Genomic DNA, 14,779 nt, shown 5'->3' on the forward strand with positions numbered 1-14,779 from the left:
TAGTTAAAGAGGCTCCATGGTCAATCTGATATCTGCATTGGCCGTGCAGCATTTACGACGATATGGCCTCTGCAGAATCCAGGGCATGAATACTTCTTGTGCTTCGCCAAGCAGCGCAGAGCTGTTGTGAAGCAAGTTGTCAAGGAAGTTCGTATGTGTTTCAACAGGACCTCCCGCCCTCACCTACCATCATGTCAATGCGGAGCCCTCATCGTTACAAAATCTGAGAAGCGCACGGCGATGCGGTACAGAGCTCAATTTGCCTATGCATGCCTCCAGAGGATCCACATTTCCATCAGACCATCCATATGGCGCCTCCAACCACATTTTTGGATCAAGCATAAATTGGTTCTTAGAGGGAAGACAAAGCAAACCGCTGCACTCCGCCCTCTGTTGGCGACAACAAACAATTCCCAATGGAAATCTTTGGAGGACTCGCCCAAAATAAGAGTGGATTACAACAATATCCAAAACATGTTCTACATAAAATGTGATATAATCTTATGGGCATCACACATGCACAAACACGTGCATTCAACACACTCACACATTTTGTAATATTGGATCTGCACAATGGTCCATATTTTCCAGGAGTAAATGAATCCAACCTTGTTCAGGAAACACAGTAAGTCTTTGCAATGTGTACTCCAACATACTTTGATATTCAATCAAGCAAAAATAAACAATGACCTAATATCAATAATCATCCCATAAATAGACATTCGCCTCCAGTATGTAGGTGTGTGGGGGGGGGGGGGGTTCTAATAGTCAGGAAGAAAAAAAACATTGAGGCTGCGTGATCATTTCTTGCATCCACTGTAACATACAACCAGGGAAATGACCAATTGCCAAAACTCACTGGGCACACACTGGTTAAATCAATGTTAATCCATTCATTTACATTTGTTATTTTACCAGGGAAGACATTGAGACCAAGGTCTCTTTAAAATGTGTCCTGCACAATACAACATAAATGTACACAAAATATACATGTACACATTAAAATACATAGTCATGGGAAGCAAAAGTAAATAACCCAGAAACATTCCTCCACATATGTCCACAATCAATACTCTAAACTGTCCAAATAACACCAGAACATTTTGATTGCATATTGAATTTTGTTCCAGCAATGCAGTGCTTTAAAACTAAAAGCTGATTTACCTAGCTAGGTGGAGACCCTAGGAACCTCAAGAGTTAACCAATCCTCTGAATGGGTTAGGCAACTCCGGTGTCAATACTTCAACAGCACAGTTAGCTAAGACAGGCATTGATGAAGTAGGGCCTTGTAAACAAAAAGGGAGTAATGTAGAGATACTGGTCTTTAGCGAAGTCCAGCCAACCTTCTGATGATACAGGATGTAGTGATGAGTATCAAAACTGTCACCTGGAACAAAACAAAGGGCACTATGGTAGAAAGCATCCAAATGTTTGAGTAGTAGCAGCTGCAGTTTGCTAAATAATGTTTCTGTTCTTGATTATGGTAATAAGTTTACTGAATAATATGCTTCCTACTGCTTAGAGAAACACACAATCTGTTTGTAGAAAAAGCCAACTTTAAATCTCAGCTTCTTAACCAGCTCCTCCATATGTTTCTTAAATGTGAAATCCATATCAGACATCAATGCCTAAGTATTTGTGTGAACACATTCAATTGGATAACCAAATTAAATCACTTGAACCAACGTGGAATATACATTAAATTGAAGTCCTTGCCCCAGTGGGAATACAGTGCCTTGCAAAAGTATTCATCCCCCGTCACATTTTTCCTATTTTGTTGCATTACAACCTGTAATTTAAATGGATTGCTATTTGGATTTCATGTAATGGACATACAAAGTAGTCCAAATTGGTGAAGTGAAAGAAATTACTTGTTTCCAAATAATTCAAAAATAATATAGAAAAGTGGTGCATGAATATGTATTCAGACCAGATCTTATTTAGGGGTTTCATAGCAACCAATTACCTTCAAAAGTCACAAATTTAGTTAAATAAAGTACACCTGTGTGAAATCTAAGTGTCACATGATCTCAGTATACACATGTTCTGAAAGGCCCCAGAGTCTGCAACACCACTAAGCAAGGGGCACCACCAAGCAAGCGGCACCATGAAGACCAAGGAGCTCTCCAAACAGGTCAGGGACAACGTTGTGGAGAAGTACAGATCAGGGTTTGGTTTAAAAAAAGATATCAGAAACTTTGAACATCCAGCAGAGCACCATCAAATCTATTAAAAATAGAAAGAATATGGCACCACAACAAACCTGCCAAGACCAGGCATGGAATTAAGAAATAAGACCAGGCAAGGAGGGCATTGCGCAGCAACTCACTGCCTTTCTGAAGACAAACAATGTATACGAAATGCTTCAGTCTGGTTTTAGACCCCATCATAGCACTGAGACTGCACTTGTGAAGGTGGTAAATGACCTTTTAATGGCGTCAGACCGAGGCTCTGCATCTGTCCTCGTGCTACTAGACCTTAGTGCTGCCTTTGACACCATCGATCACCACATTCTTTTGGAGAGACTGGAAACCCAAATTGGTCTACACAGACAAGTTCTGGCCTGGTTTAGATCTTACCTGTCGGAAAGATATCAGTTTGTCTCTGTGAATGGTCTGCCCTCTGACAAATCAACTGTACATTTCGGTGTTCCTCAAGGTTCCGTTTTAGGACCACTATTGTTTTCACTATATATTTTACCTCTTGGGGATGTTATTCGAAAACATAATGTTAACTTTCACTGCTATGCGGATGACACACAGCTGTACATTTCAATGAAACATGGTGAAGCCCCAAAATTGCCCTCGCTAGAAGTCTGTGTTTCAGACATAAGGAAGTGGATGGCTGAAAACTTTCTACTTTTAAACTCGGACAAAACAGAGATGCTTGTTCTAGGTCCCAAGAAACAAAGAGATCTTCTGTTAAATCTGACAATTCATCTTGATGGATGTAAAGTCGTCTCAAATAAAACTGTGAAGGACCTCGGCGTTACTCTTGACCCTGATTTCTCTTTTGACGAACATATCAAGACTGTTTCAAGGACAGCTTTTATCCATCTACGTAACATTGCAAAAATCAGAAATTTTCTGTCCAAAAATGATGCAGAAAAATTAATCCATGCATTTGTTACTTCTAGGTTAGACTACTGCAATGCTCTACTTTCCGGCTACCCGGATAAAGCACTAAATAAACTTCAGTTAGTGCTAAATACGGCTGCTAGAATCCTGACTAGAACCAAGAAATTTGATCATATTACTCCAGTGCTAGCTTCCCTACACTGGCTTCCTGTTAAGGCAAGGGCTGATTTCAAGGTTTTACTGTTAACCTATAAAGCGTTACATGGGCTTGCTCCTACCTATCTTTCCGAGTTGGTCCTGCCGTACATACCAATACGTACGGTCACAAGACGCAGGCCTCCTAATTGTCCCTAGAATTTCTAAGCAAACAGCGGGAGGCAGGGCTTTCTCCTATAGATCTCCATTTTTATGGAACAGTCTGCCTACCCACGTGAGAGACGCAGACTCGGTCTCAACCTTTAAGTCTTTACTGAAGACTTATCTCTTCAGTAGGTCATATGATTGAGTGTAGTCTGGCCCAGGAGTGTGAAGGTGAACGGAAAGGCTCTGGAGCAACGAACCGCCCTTGCTGTCTCTGCCAGGCCGGTTTCCCCTCTCTCCACTGGGATTCTCTGCCTCTAACCCTGTTACAGGGGCTGAGTCACTGGCTTGCTGGTGCTCTTTCATGCCGTCCCTAGGAGGGGTGCGTCACTTGAGTGGGTTGAGTTACTGACGTGATCTTCCTGTCTGGGTTGGCGCCCCCCCTTGGTTTGTGCTGCGGTGGAGACCTTTGTGGGCTATACTCGGCCTTGTCTCAGGATTGTAAGTTGGTGGTTGAGGATATCCCTCTAGTGGTGCGGGGGCTGTGCTTTGGCAAAGTGGGTGGGGTTATATCCTTCCTGTTTGGCCCTGTCCGGGGGTTTCTTCGGATGGGGCCACAGTGTCTCCTGACCGCTCCCGTCTCAGCCTCCAGTATTTATGCTGCAGTAGTTTATGTGTCGGGGGGCTAGGGTCAGTTGGTTATACCTGGAGTACTTCTCCTGTCTTATCCAGTGTCCTGTGTGAATTTAAGTATGCTCTCTCTAATTCTCTCGTTCTCTCTTTCTCTCTGAGAACCTGAGCCCTAGGACCATACGTCAGGACTACCGGGCATGCTGACACCTTGCTGTCCCCAGTCCGCCTGGCCTTGCCGCTATTCCAGTTTCAACTGTTCTGCCTGCGGTTACGAAACCCCTACCTGTCCCAGACCTGCTGTTTTCAACTCTTAATGATCGGCTATGAAAAGCCAACAGATTTATTCCTGATTATTATTTGACCATGGTTGTCATTTATGAACATTTTGAAAATCTTGGCTCTCTCTAATTTTCTCCTTCTCTCTTTCTTTCTCTCGGAGGACCTGAGCCCTAGGACCATACGTCGGGACTGCCGCCCGTGGTGACTCCTTGCTGTCCCCAGTCCGCCTGGCCTTGCTGTTATTCCAGTTTCAGCTGTTCTGCCTGCGGTTATGGAACCGCCACCTGTCCCAGACCTGTTGTTTTTCAACTCTTAATGATCAGCTATGAAAAGCCAACTGAAAATTATTCATGATTATTATTTGACCATGCTTGTCACTTATGAACATCTTGGCATAGTTCTGTTATAATCTCCACCCGGCACAGCCAGAAGAGGACTGGCCACCCCTCATAGCCTGGTTCCTCTCTAGGTTTCTTCCTAGGTTTTGGCCTTTCTAGGGAGTTTTTCCTAGCCACCGTGCTTCTACACCTGCATTACTAGCTGTTTGGGGTTTTAGGCTGGGTTTCTGTACAGCACTTCGAGATATTAGCTGATGTACGAAGGGCTATATAAAATTAAATTGATTGATTGATTGATTAATCATAGAGGCAACAAAGAGACCAAAGATAACCCTGAAGGAACTGCAAAGCGCCACAGTGGAGATTGGAGTATCTGTCCATAGGACCACTTTAAGCTGTACACTCCACAGAGCTGGGCTTTACGGAAGAGTGGCCAGAGAAAAGACATTACTTAAAAATAATAAGCAAACACATTGTGTTCACCAAAAGGCATGTGGGAGACTGCCCAAACATATGTAGGAAGGTACTCTGGTCAGATGGCCAAAAAGCTCAATTTTAGTCTCAAGGAAAACTATGTCTGGAGCAAACCCAACACCTCTCATCTCCCCCGAGGACCTCTTCCCCACAGTGAAGCATGGTGGTGGCAGCATATTTTTCATTGGCAGAGACTGGGAAACTGGTCAAAATTGAAGGAATGATGGATGGCGCTAAATACAGTGAAATTGTTGAGGGAACCTGTTTCAGTCTTCCAGAGATTTGAGACTGGGACGGAGGTTCACCTTCCAGCAGGACAATAACCCTAAGCATACTGCTAAAGCAACACTCAAGTGGTCGAAGGGGAAAGATTTAAATGTCTTGGAATGGTCCAGACCACAATCCAATTGAGAATCTGGTATGACGTAAAGATAGCTGGCTAGATGTGCCAAGATTACAGAGACATACCTCAAGAGTAGACCACTGTTCCCCCGGGTGGCGCAGTGGTCTAGGGCACTGCATCGCAGTGCTAGCTGCGCCACCAGAGTCTCTGGGTTCGCGCCCAGGCTGGGCTGGGTTCGCGCCCAGGCTGTCGCAGCCGGCCGCAACCGGGAGGTCCGTGGGGCGACGCACAATTGGCATAGCGTCGTCCGGGTTAGGGAGGGTTTGGCCGGTAGGGATATCCTTGTCTCAGTATGTAAAATGTATGCACTCTACTGTAAGTCGCTCTGGATAAGAACGTCTGCTAAATGACTATAATGTAAAATGTAAGATACTTGCAGCTGTAATTGCTGCAAAAGGTGGCTCTACAAAGTATTGACTTTTGGAGGGGTGAATAGTTATGCATGCTCATGTTCTGTTTTGTCTTATTTGTTTCACAATAAAAATATTTAGCATCTTCAAAGTGGTAGGCATGTTGTGTAAATCAAATGATACAACCCCCCCAAAAAGAGCAATTATAATTCCAGGTTGTAAGGCAACAAAATAGGAACAATGCCAAGGGGGTGAATACTTTGGTTGCCAAATCAAATCACATTTTATTGGTCACATACACATATTTAGCAGATGATATTGTGGGTGTAGCGAAATGCTTGTGTTCCTAACGCCAACAGTGCAGTAATATCTAACAATTCACAACAATACACACAATTCTAAAAGTAAAATGGAATTAAGAAATATATAAATATTAGGACAAGCAATGTAGGAGCGGCATTGACAAAAACACAGTAGTGTTCTACAGAGTGCAGTCCATGAGGAGGAGATGCACTGCAGAACTTAATGCAACTGGTGGCCACACCAGATACTGACTTACTTTTGATTTTGACCCCCGCCCTCCTCTCTCTTTGTTCAGGGACACATTCCATTTCTGTTAGTCACATTTCTATGGCACTTCTTCAGTTTATGTCTCAGTTGTTGAAATGTGTTACTCAAAAGGTTCGCTGAGTACAGGAATAGGAAACCGTGGTACCGCCTTAATAGCTTGATTAGGTTTACCAGTTAATTGACAGGTGTGACAGGTTTTGATGAACTCCAAAATATCCCTCTTTAACCTAGGCAAAAATAAATGTCTTAATATGCGATTGTAGGTTTTCCTCACGCCTATATGTCCATCAACATCGTTGTGGGAAGTTAAGCTTCATGATTTGGCACTAACCGGTACAACAACCTGACTAATAGCCTCCCCCACAAAACAACCACCATGAGACACCCTCTTTCTCATCAGGACATCCTCCTGGAAAGAATACCCATGGGCGACATCACCCAACTGTTCCAGATGCACAATTTGGTCACGCAACTCTACTAATGTGGGGTCAGCCCGTTGCTCCTTGATTAGATCGGAGCGGGGTACAGATAACAGGATAACAGGGAGAGTAGTGACAGATTTCTTTAGGCCATTCTCGTTAGCCTGTGCAGTGACCAGGTCGCCACAGCTCATAGAACGCGTCACTGCACACGCAGAGAACACCTCTGGGAAACTCTGCGCTCTCTCATCAGGAATCCCTACAAATGATGGCTTAGCGGAAACCACGAGTGTATGAAACACGACAGGCCATACACGCTCACCAGCCAAGTTATTCCCAAGGTTAACGTCAATAGAGTGTTCAAACCTATTCCCTTAAGTAAAACCCTATTCCCCGAATCAGTCTCAGCAGAGAAGGGTAACAGACTCCAACGCAAACAACTCAGAGGCACCTGCATCTCACAGAATCTGCACGGGCACTAACATTGACACAAAACCCTTTGTAATAAAATACGGACTTTCATATGCCCCTGGGCATCAGACCGTGTCAGGAGTAAGCTGATGTGGGACAGGCGCTGCTAACCCGGTAGGCTTAGGTTTAACGTAAGTGCAAGTACTGAATTTACCCTTAGCCCTGAAAACATTCGTTTTTCCAATGACCTGAACCCTGACAGTAGTGACACTCTTGACCAAAGTCAGCGTTACCACGGAAGTCAGACAACCCTGGTTGAATGAAACTCTGCCCGTGAACCAGAGTATCTTAGTGAGCGAGGCCTAAATCTCTCCGAACACCCCCACTCACTTCGAATACAGGTCTCTGCAAAGACACTTGAGTCAAAACATACTCGTCTGCCAAAACCGCAGCTTCAGAGACAGTCTTCACTTTTCGTTCGTGTACGTGGCTATACAATCAGGGATTGTGTCCTTAAATTGCTCTAGCATAATCAGATCACACAGCCCATGGACAGTTATAACCACAGAGGCGGAACACCAGTGATTAAACTGAAGATAACTCTCGCACAAACTCAACATGAGTCTGTTTTTCAGCCTTTTTAAAGTTCTATTTCGTTGGCAGTAAGCCTCAGGAACCAATTCATAAATCTGTAACAGCCATTTTAACCTTATAACTGACACTGTCAGCTACACTAAGAGCTGCATTTGCTTCCTGTGCTTTACCAGTCAACACACACTGCAACATTAAAGTGCGATCAGAATCAGGCCAACTCCTAGTGTCAGCAACACCCTCAAACAATGAAGAGAACGTTTCAGGGTCCTTCTCATAAAATTTTGGCAACTGTAAGTTTCCAACAATATCAAATTAGTCTGGGGCACGACCGAGAGAGGAGCAACCCCTAGGTAAATCTGGGTCACCTTCCCAGAGCAAACTCTACCCCGAGAGCTTACCTTCCCTAACCAACTCTAGCCACTCTTGTTGCAGCTTGATTTTGGGACCCTCCAAATCCTGTTTAAAGTCCAATTCCTTTTCATACTTTACACGTTCATGGTCTAGCTGTAACAGAAGCAGTCCTTTCTGCTGTTCAAAAAGACGACTACTAGGGCTAACAGATGGAGCGGCCATTGAAACAAAATGGGGTGATGACTGGGGAGGTGGCAAGTCCTGAGGCTGCCCCAGTGTTTACTTCAAGAAGACCACTCTCCATCAGATTGGCCTTCAATATCAACCTAACAGAATGTTTTAGACGTTGATCACTAATCGCAAACTTGTAGTGTTTTGCAATATTCAAAAACTGTTCTTTAGTACATCATTCTAACAGTTCCTCTGATAGACGAGTTAATTCACTTTCTACGTAAGACGCCATAGTCACAAGTAAATACAAAAAAAACAACCTTGAGCTTCCCCTCTGCTGGGCACACCAGACCACAAAAGAAACACCAATCACACTGGGCACCACAGGAGAGAAATTAGATATATATGGAGCGTCCCCAAATCCTACAATAACTCAACCCTAGTCTTCATGCGGATTCGCGGTGGGTAATTATACACTGTAACCTGCTGGCAAGGGGGGGGGGGCACGCTGGGAGATTCCCCCCAAGCCACAGATGTGCCCCTGAGACAACTGCTCACAAATAACAAATAAAATAACCATGCCCAACATATTTCAAAGTGAAATATGTCGCTATGCTTAACAGGGGGAAAAAGAGGCTACAGCGCCGGGTAGCATGTAGCACTACCCTACCCAAATGTCCCACTGAGGTACACAGCAGATTGTACTCACCTCAGACCGAAGTCCCAACAGCAAGTAGATCAAGAGTTTCCAGCCTGGGCAGGGGCTTGGAAATTAACCAATGTACTTTCTCCAACACAGCACACAACCAACTATCCACCGCAGTGGCAAGTTTACCAAAGAAAGGCAACCAACACTGGTTGTGCTGTAACAAAAGACGCAAACAAAACACCTACAGAGTTCTCAAACATTAACTCCACATTAACTGCCAAACACAATACACATACTAGCCACAAAAATACCACAAAAAAAAAAATATTTATATATATTTTTTTAAACAACAACAAAAAAAAAAAATTAAAATTAAAAACCACAACAACCAAAACCCAACAGTGTGTCAGCATGGAGAGAATCTCCTTAATTAAGGGGGAAAATGTTTATCTATTCCAGGACACACCCGAACCCAGGTGTGTCCCATTTCGCTGACGACCCTCCCGGCTCCGCCCACCAACATCCTATTAAGGAAAGCAAGAGCAAAGAGAAAGAATTTGGCAGACAGATATGAGAGGGTCATCACATGTTCATACAAATATTTACACATGTTAAGTTTGCTGAAAATAAATGCAGTTGACAGTGAGGGACATTTCTTTTTTTGCTGAGTTTATAAAGGGCAGCAGCCTCTAAGGTGCAGGGTTGAGTCACCGGGTGGTAGCTGGCAAGTGATGGCTATTTAACAGTCTGGCCTTGAGATAGACACAGTTTTTCAGTCTCTAGGTCCCAGCTTTAATGCATCTGTACTGACCTCACCTTCTGGATGATAGCGGGGTGAACAGGCAGTGGCTCGGGTGGTTGTTGTCCTTGATGATCTTTTCGGCCTTCCTGTGACTGTGCTGTAGGTGTCATGGAGGGCAGGTAGTTTGTCGTCGGTGATGCGTTGTGCATACCGCACCACCCTCTGGAGAGCCTTTTGTTTGAGGGCGGAGCAGTTCCCGAACCAGGCTGTGATACAGCCCGACAGGATGCTCTCAATTGTGCATCTGTAAAAGTTTCAGGGTTTTGGGTTTCTGAATGCTTTTACAGATGGCACATTTCAGGCAGGCTGATAATGCAAATGTTTTTGTTTCTCACGATTTTAAAGCGTAGGATGTGCCACATTTAGAGCTCAAGAGTCACTCAAGGACAGTCTGAGAAATAATTTAGACCTTAAATTTGTAAAGATGACGATGCAAAAATTATATTTACAGCGCATATATTACCTCGAATGACAATGTCAGATTTTGATTTGGTAAAAACACAATAATAAAAAAATTGTCCAATAAAACGAAGTAATTTCTGTATTTGTCTCAGACATTCCACAACTATCGCCACATTTCCACCTTAAATTTCAGACACATTGGGTGAGTTCGTTTAGCATGGCTCTGTGCCCCGGTTTCTGGAGATCCCATTCAAGGACCAATGGAATTAGGCTTCTTAAACGCGTTAAGGCCGCTCAGCTGGGGCACCGGGCCAAGCAAAATGAATTCGCCCACTCTCCAAGTCCCATCCAATCAACTATTTCTCAGATCAGCTGATTCCTTAGCTGCCATTTTGTCTGCCGGACATAGGCAGAGAGAGAAGCCAAGCAACAGCAACTACACATCAAAGAACTGGAATAACGAAAAAGCAGACGATGTGAGTTGGCTGTCAAGTCCCATCGGTAAACGTTACTGAGATTTGGGGTTTGAAAGAAAATTGGATCCAATTTAATGGATATATCGGTCTAATTACGTAAAACAAAGGAGTCTTTCACTCCTGGCACGAAACTCGAAGGAAGCGAGTTGAGAAAGAACCCCGAACCCGTCAGCTAGCTAGCTTTTAGCAGAAGTGCTAGTAGGAAGGCTAGCCAGCGGTCTTCTGTTTTGTCTCCCTTGGTTCCGTCTGCGTCAAGTCTGAAGCTCAAGACAAATTGGCAAGTTTGGCAGTTTAATGTTGGTTCCCCATCGTCGTTATGTGTCGCTCGAAACCAAGGGACTGCTCTGTTCAATGTAGCCCAAACACACAAAACGTCAGTGGAAGTTAAAGTCAAGAACTCGGAAGAAGGATTTGGTGTTAACTAACGTTAGATAACTAGCTCGCTATTAACAGTTATCTAGCTAACTTAGCTGAACTTTGATTTGAATTCCGGGCACATAGGTAGCTCGCCAGGCAGTGGACTGTGCTTTGTCTCGCTAATTGAACGTTGGTATCTAGGCTGCTAGTTATGTTTATTTGTAGCCATCGAGCAAACATTAATGTTTACAAATTGCACAGTGGGACTCTTTCCTGGATCGAATGCTCCAACGGAAATATAAGTTAACACAAGCTAGCCCATATTTGTTAGCTAGTTGTTTTATTATACAGAATATATACCTTGCTAATTATATAGTTATTTAACTGCTCACTGATTTGCCATTTCAAGAGGATCGGGGCAGATAAAGCTAGTTGAAAATTATTATTGTGCGCTGGATTTGAACTACCTTAGGTAACGTTAGCTAGCTGAAACACATATTGCAACAAATAATTTTCAACGACAATGGACTAGACGTCATACCATTTTTGTTGTTGTCAAGGAACCGATTGACGTGGCCTGAAACCGTCACACACTTGTCATCACTGGTGTTACGTGCGTCAGCTAATATCCAATCATTGGACCGTGTGTGTGGGTTGATCATCTAGCTAATTATTGTGGGGTTTGTAGCGAAACATTGAAACACAATGTCAGGACAGTCTATAACGGATCGGATCGCCGCGGCACAGCACAGCATGACCGGGTCGGCTATTAGCAAAGCCGTGTGCAAGGCCTCGACGCACGAAGTCAGCGGTCCCAAGAAGAAACACCTTGATTGTGAGTATCGTGTGTGTGTGTGTGTGTGTGTGGGGGGGTCTGTCGCTGCCTGCATGCATGCGCGCGCGCGTGTGTTGTCTGTACGTTTCTGTGTGTGAGCTTTGATCAGAAGCAGACATGCCAATAATGTAGCTAGCTCGCTACATTGTTGCATTCCATTATAGTGAAGCTGCTTCCCTAGCTATAATTCACTGTAGCAAGCAGACAGGCAGACACTATCTTAACTGACATCTGGCAATGCATTTCTGCGGATGATTATGGTGCATCCCCTGCTGTCCATGTCTGGACAGTACACACTGGTAATTAATTTTGTTAGCATGGTGGGTGGGTAGCTTGGGTAGCTTATACTGGTCTCCCATGTTTTCTTTGCCATTCCTTCCTGGTCATAACATTTTCAAATGTGTGTCTTATCCAGAGCGACTTACAGGAGCAGTTAGGGTTAAGTGCCTTACTCAAGCACACATGGACAGATTTTTCACCTAGTCGGTTCGGGGATTTGAACCAACAATCTTTAGGTTTCCGGCACAAAACTTTAACTGCTAGGCTACCTGCCGTATGATGGAATATGTTTCTTGTTTCATCTGCCTTTCTGTAAATCCAATTTCCCCCAGGAACAATACATTTTAATTTGAACTTGAGGTCTAGTCGTGTTCCAGGCTATTGGCTCATTATTTGTGCTGTAATGTCACCATTGTCTATGTGAAGACACTAAAGGTCATTGAGGAAGCAGGATCAATGAAAGCGAAGTTCAAGTATAAAAAGATAGTTGATGAGTCAAGCCTCTGGATAGATGTTACAGGAAGCGGAGGAGGATACTTCTTCTTTGCAGCTGTTAGAATGCTAAGGATTGCTTTATAGTGTTGTCATAACTGGTGTCCCCACACTACTCTGCTATAGCAATACAGGATGTTGCTCTGTTAAAATGCTTAGAACAACTTTAGACTGGTGTTGAATGCTTAGTACAATGCTAGACTGGTGTTGTATAATAACTGGTCTCCACTCTGCTGTCAAGATTGTTTAGCAAGCTTTAGCTAGGCTATATTACATTGTATCAACTGTAGTATCTTAACTGGTGTCCCCACACTTATCAGTTGCAGGCAGAAGCCATATCATCAGCCTAGCCTGATGTATACACGCCATTGGAGAAAATAAATTGTGTTTTGAAGCCATTTCCTAGAGAGAGGGTTGGCACAATTACCATATAACTGTTTAACTGACAGTTGTGAATGAAGAAAGTCACGGAAATAAAATAACCCTCATTACCCCAAAACTTTTTTGTTGGTGTGTGTGTGGTACACACAGCTGGCTGAAGACAGGATGGCCGGGCATTTGTGTTGTTGAGTCCATTTCTGCGGTAATATGGAATGTTCTGGCCATTTTTTTTTTTTACCTCAAAATCGTTATCCAGATCATGTTACGAACTAAGGATGCAAATTCCGGTCAGTTTTGCTGCCGTCTAACCAACCCTCATATTAACTGGTCAACAAACGGTTACATTTTTTTCAAACAATAACATGGGGTGACTACAGAGAATACCAGATGGAGGTGCTTTCCATTCAGCACCACAGAGCTCCGCTGACTATACCTGTTTCGGATGAGCTTTGGCTCTGCATTTGAGTTGCTGTCCATTCAGAGGTGATGAATCCAGGCGCAGCATTGCATTCGCTGATATTGGCATTTGAAGCCGGCCTTGTTGTGACTTCATAACTTATATTTAGAGCAGGAATCATCAACTAGATTCAGCTGCGTGCACTTATATATTTTTTTCTTAAGTCGATAGTCAGGGAGCCGGAACATAATTAGAAATAATTTGTAGACTTCAAATTGACCGCAAGAAGCCAAGACTGATATAATATTTGACTAAAACATAATCATTTCAAACCTTGCTTAAATTTGTTTACGATCACATAGATGGGTTAGCTGACAATGTCACAAAAACGATGTGCTTGCTTCCTTGGGGCAGAAGTCGGTGTGTTGTGATTCTGGATGGCCAGATTACAAGCACGAAGGACAAGAAAATGCGATGTACGGAATAGAGGTCGACCGATTAATCGGAATGGCCGATTAATCGGGGCCGACTTCAAGTTTTCATAACAATCGGAAATCGGTATTTTTGGGGCGCCGATTTGCCCTTTTTTTTTTTTACACCTTTATTTAATCTTTATTTAACTAGGTAAGTCAGTTAAGAACATATTCTTATTTTCAATGACGGCCTAGGACAGATTTTTAACCTTGTCAGCTCGGGGGATCCAATCTTGCATTAATTAGATTGCACTCCACGAGGAGCCGGCCTGTTAGCGAATGCAGTAAGCTAAGATAAGTTGCTAGCTAGCATTAAACTTATCTTATAAAAAACAATCAACCAATGACTGTCATTGCTCCAACGTGTACTTAACGATAAACATCAATGCCTTTCTTAAAATCAATACACAAGTGTATATTTTTAATCCTGCATATTTAGCTAAAAGAAATCCAGGTTAGCAGGCAATATTAACCAGGTGAAATTGTGTCATTTCTCTTGCGTTCATTGCACGCAGAGTCAGGGTATATGCAACAGTTTGGGCCGCCTGGCTCTTTGCGAACTAATTTGCCAAAATGTTACGTAATTATGATAACATTGAAGGTTGTGCAATGTAACAGGAATATTTAGACTCATGGATGCCACCCTTTACATAAAATACGGAACGGAATAAACGTTTTGTTTTCGAGGTGATAGTTTCCGGATTAGTCAAAGGTATATGGTTTAGTGAGAAATAGTCGACGCGTTATAATTCCTATAATAACTTGCGGCTGAATTTGAAAGGGATTCCTTCGTTATTTTACCGTTCATGTCTTCCATAGAGAATGTCTTGATCTACTTCAAATAAGGTCTGTGTTTCGTGCAGGCT

General features: G+C 43.3%; 1 protein-coding gene across 17 annotated transcripts in view; it reads left to right on the forward strand.

Annotated features, from left to right (window-relative positions):
• The first annotated feature begins 10,598 nt into the window (after window positions 1-10,598).
• Window positions 10,599-14,779, forward strand: part of si:ch211-200p22.4 (phosphatidylinositol-binding clathrin assembly protein) — a 59,416-nt gene continuing 55,235 nt past the window's right edge. For all 17 annotated transcript variants that reach the window (XM_055938535.1, XM_055938538.1, XM_055938540.1 and 14 more), the window contains exon 1: window positions 10,599-11,891. In XM_055938535.1, the coding sequence (XP_055794510.1) occupies window positions 11,762-11,891 (130 nt within the window). In that variant the 5' untranslated portion in view covers window positions 10,599-11,761. The remainder of the gene's footprint in view (window positions 11,892-14,779) is intronic.

This window comes from Salvelinus fontinalis, chromosome 11 (genome assembly GCF_029448725.1).
Source record: "Salvelinus fontinalis isolate EN_2023a chromosome 11, ASM2944872v1, whole genome shotgun sequence".
Lineage (NCBI taxonomy): Eukaryota > Metazoa > Chordata > Actinopteri > Salmoniformes > Salmonidae > Salvelinus > Salvelinus fontinalis.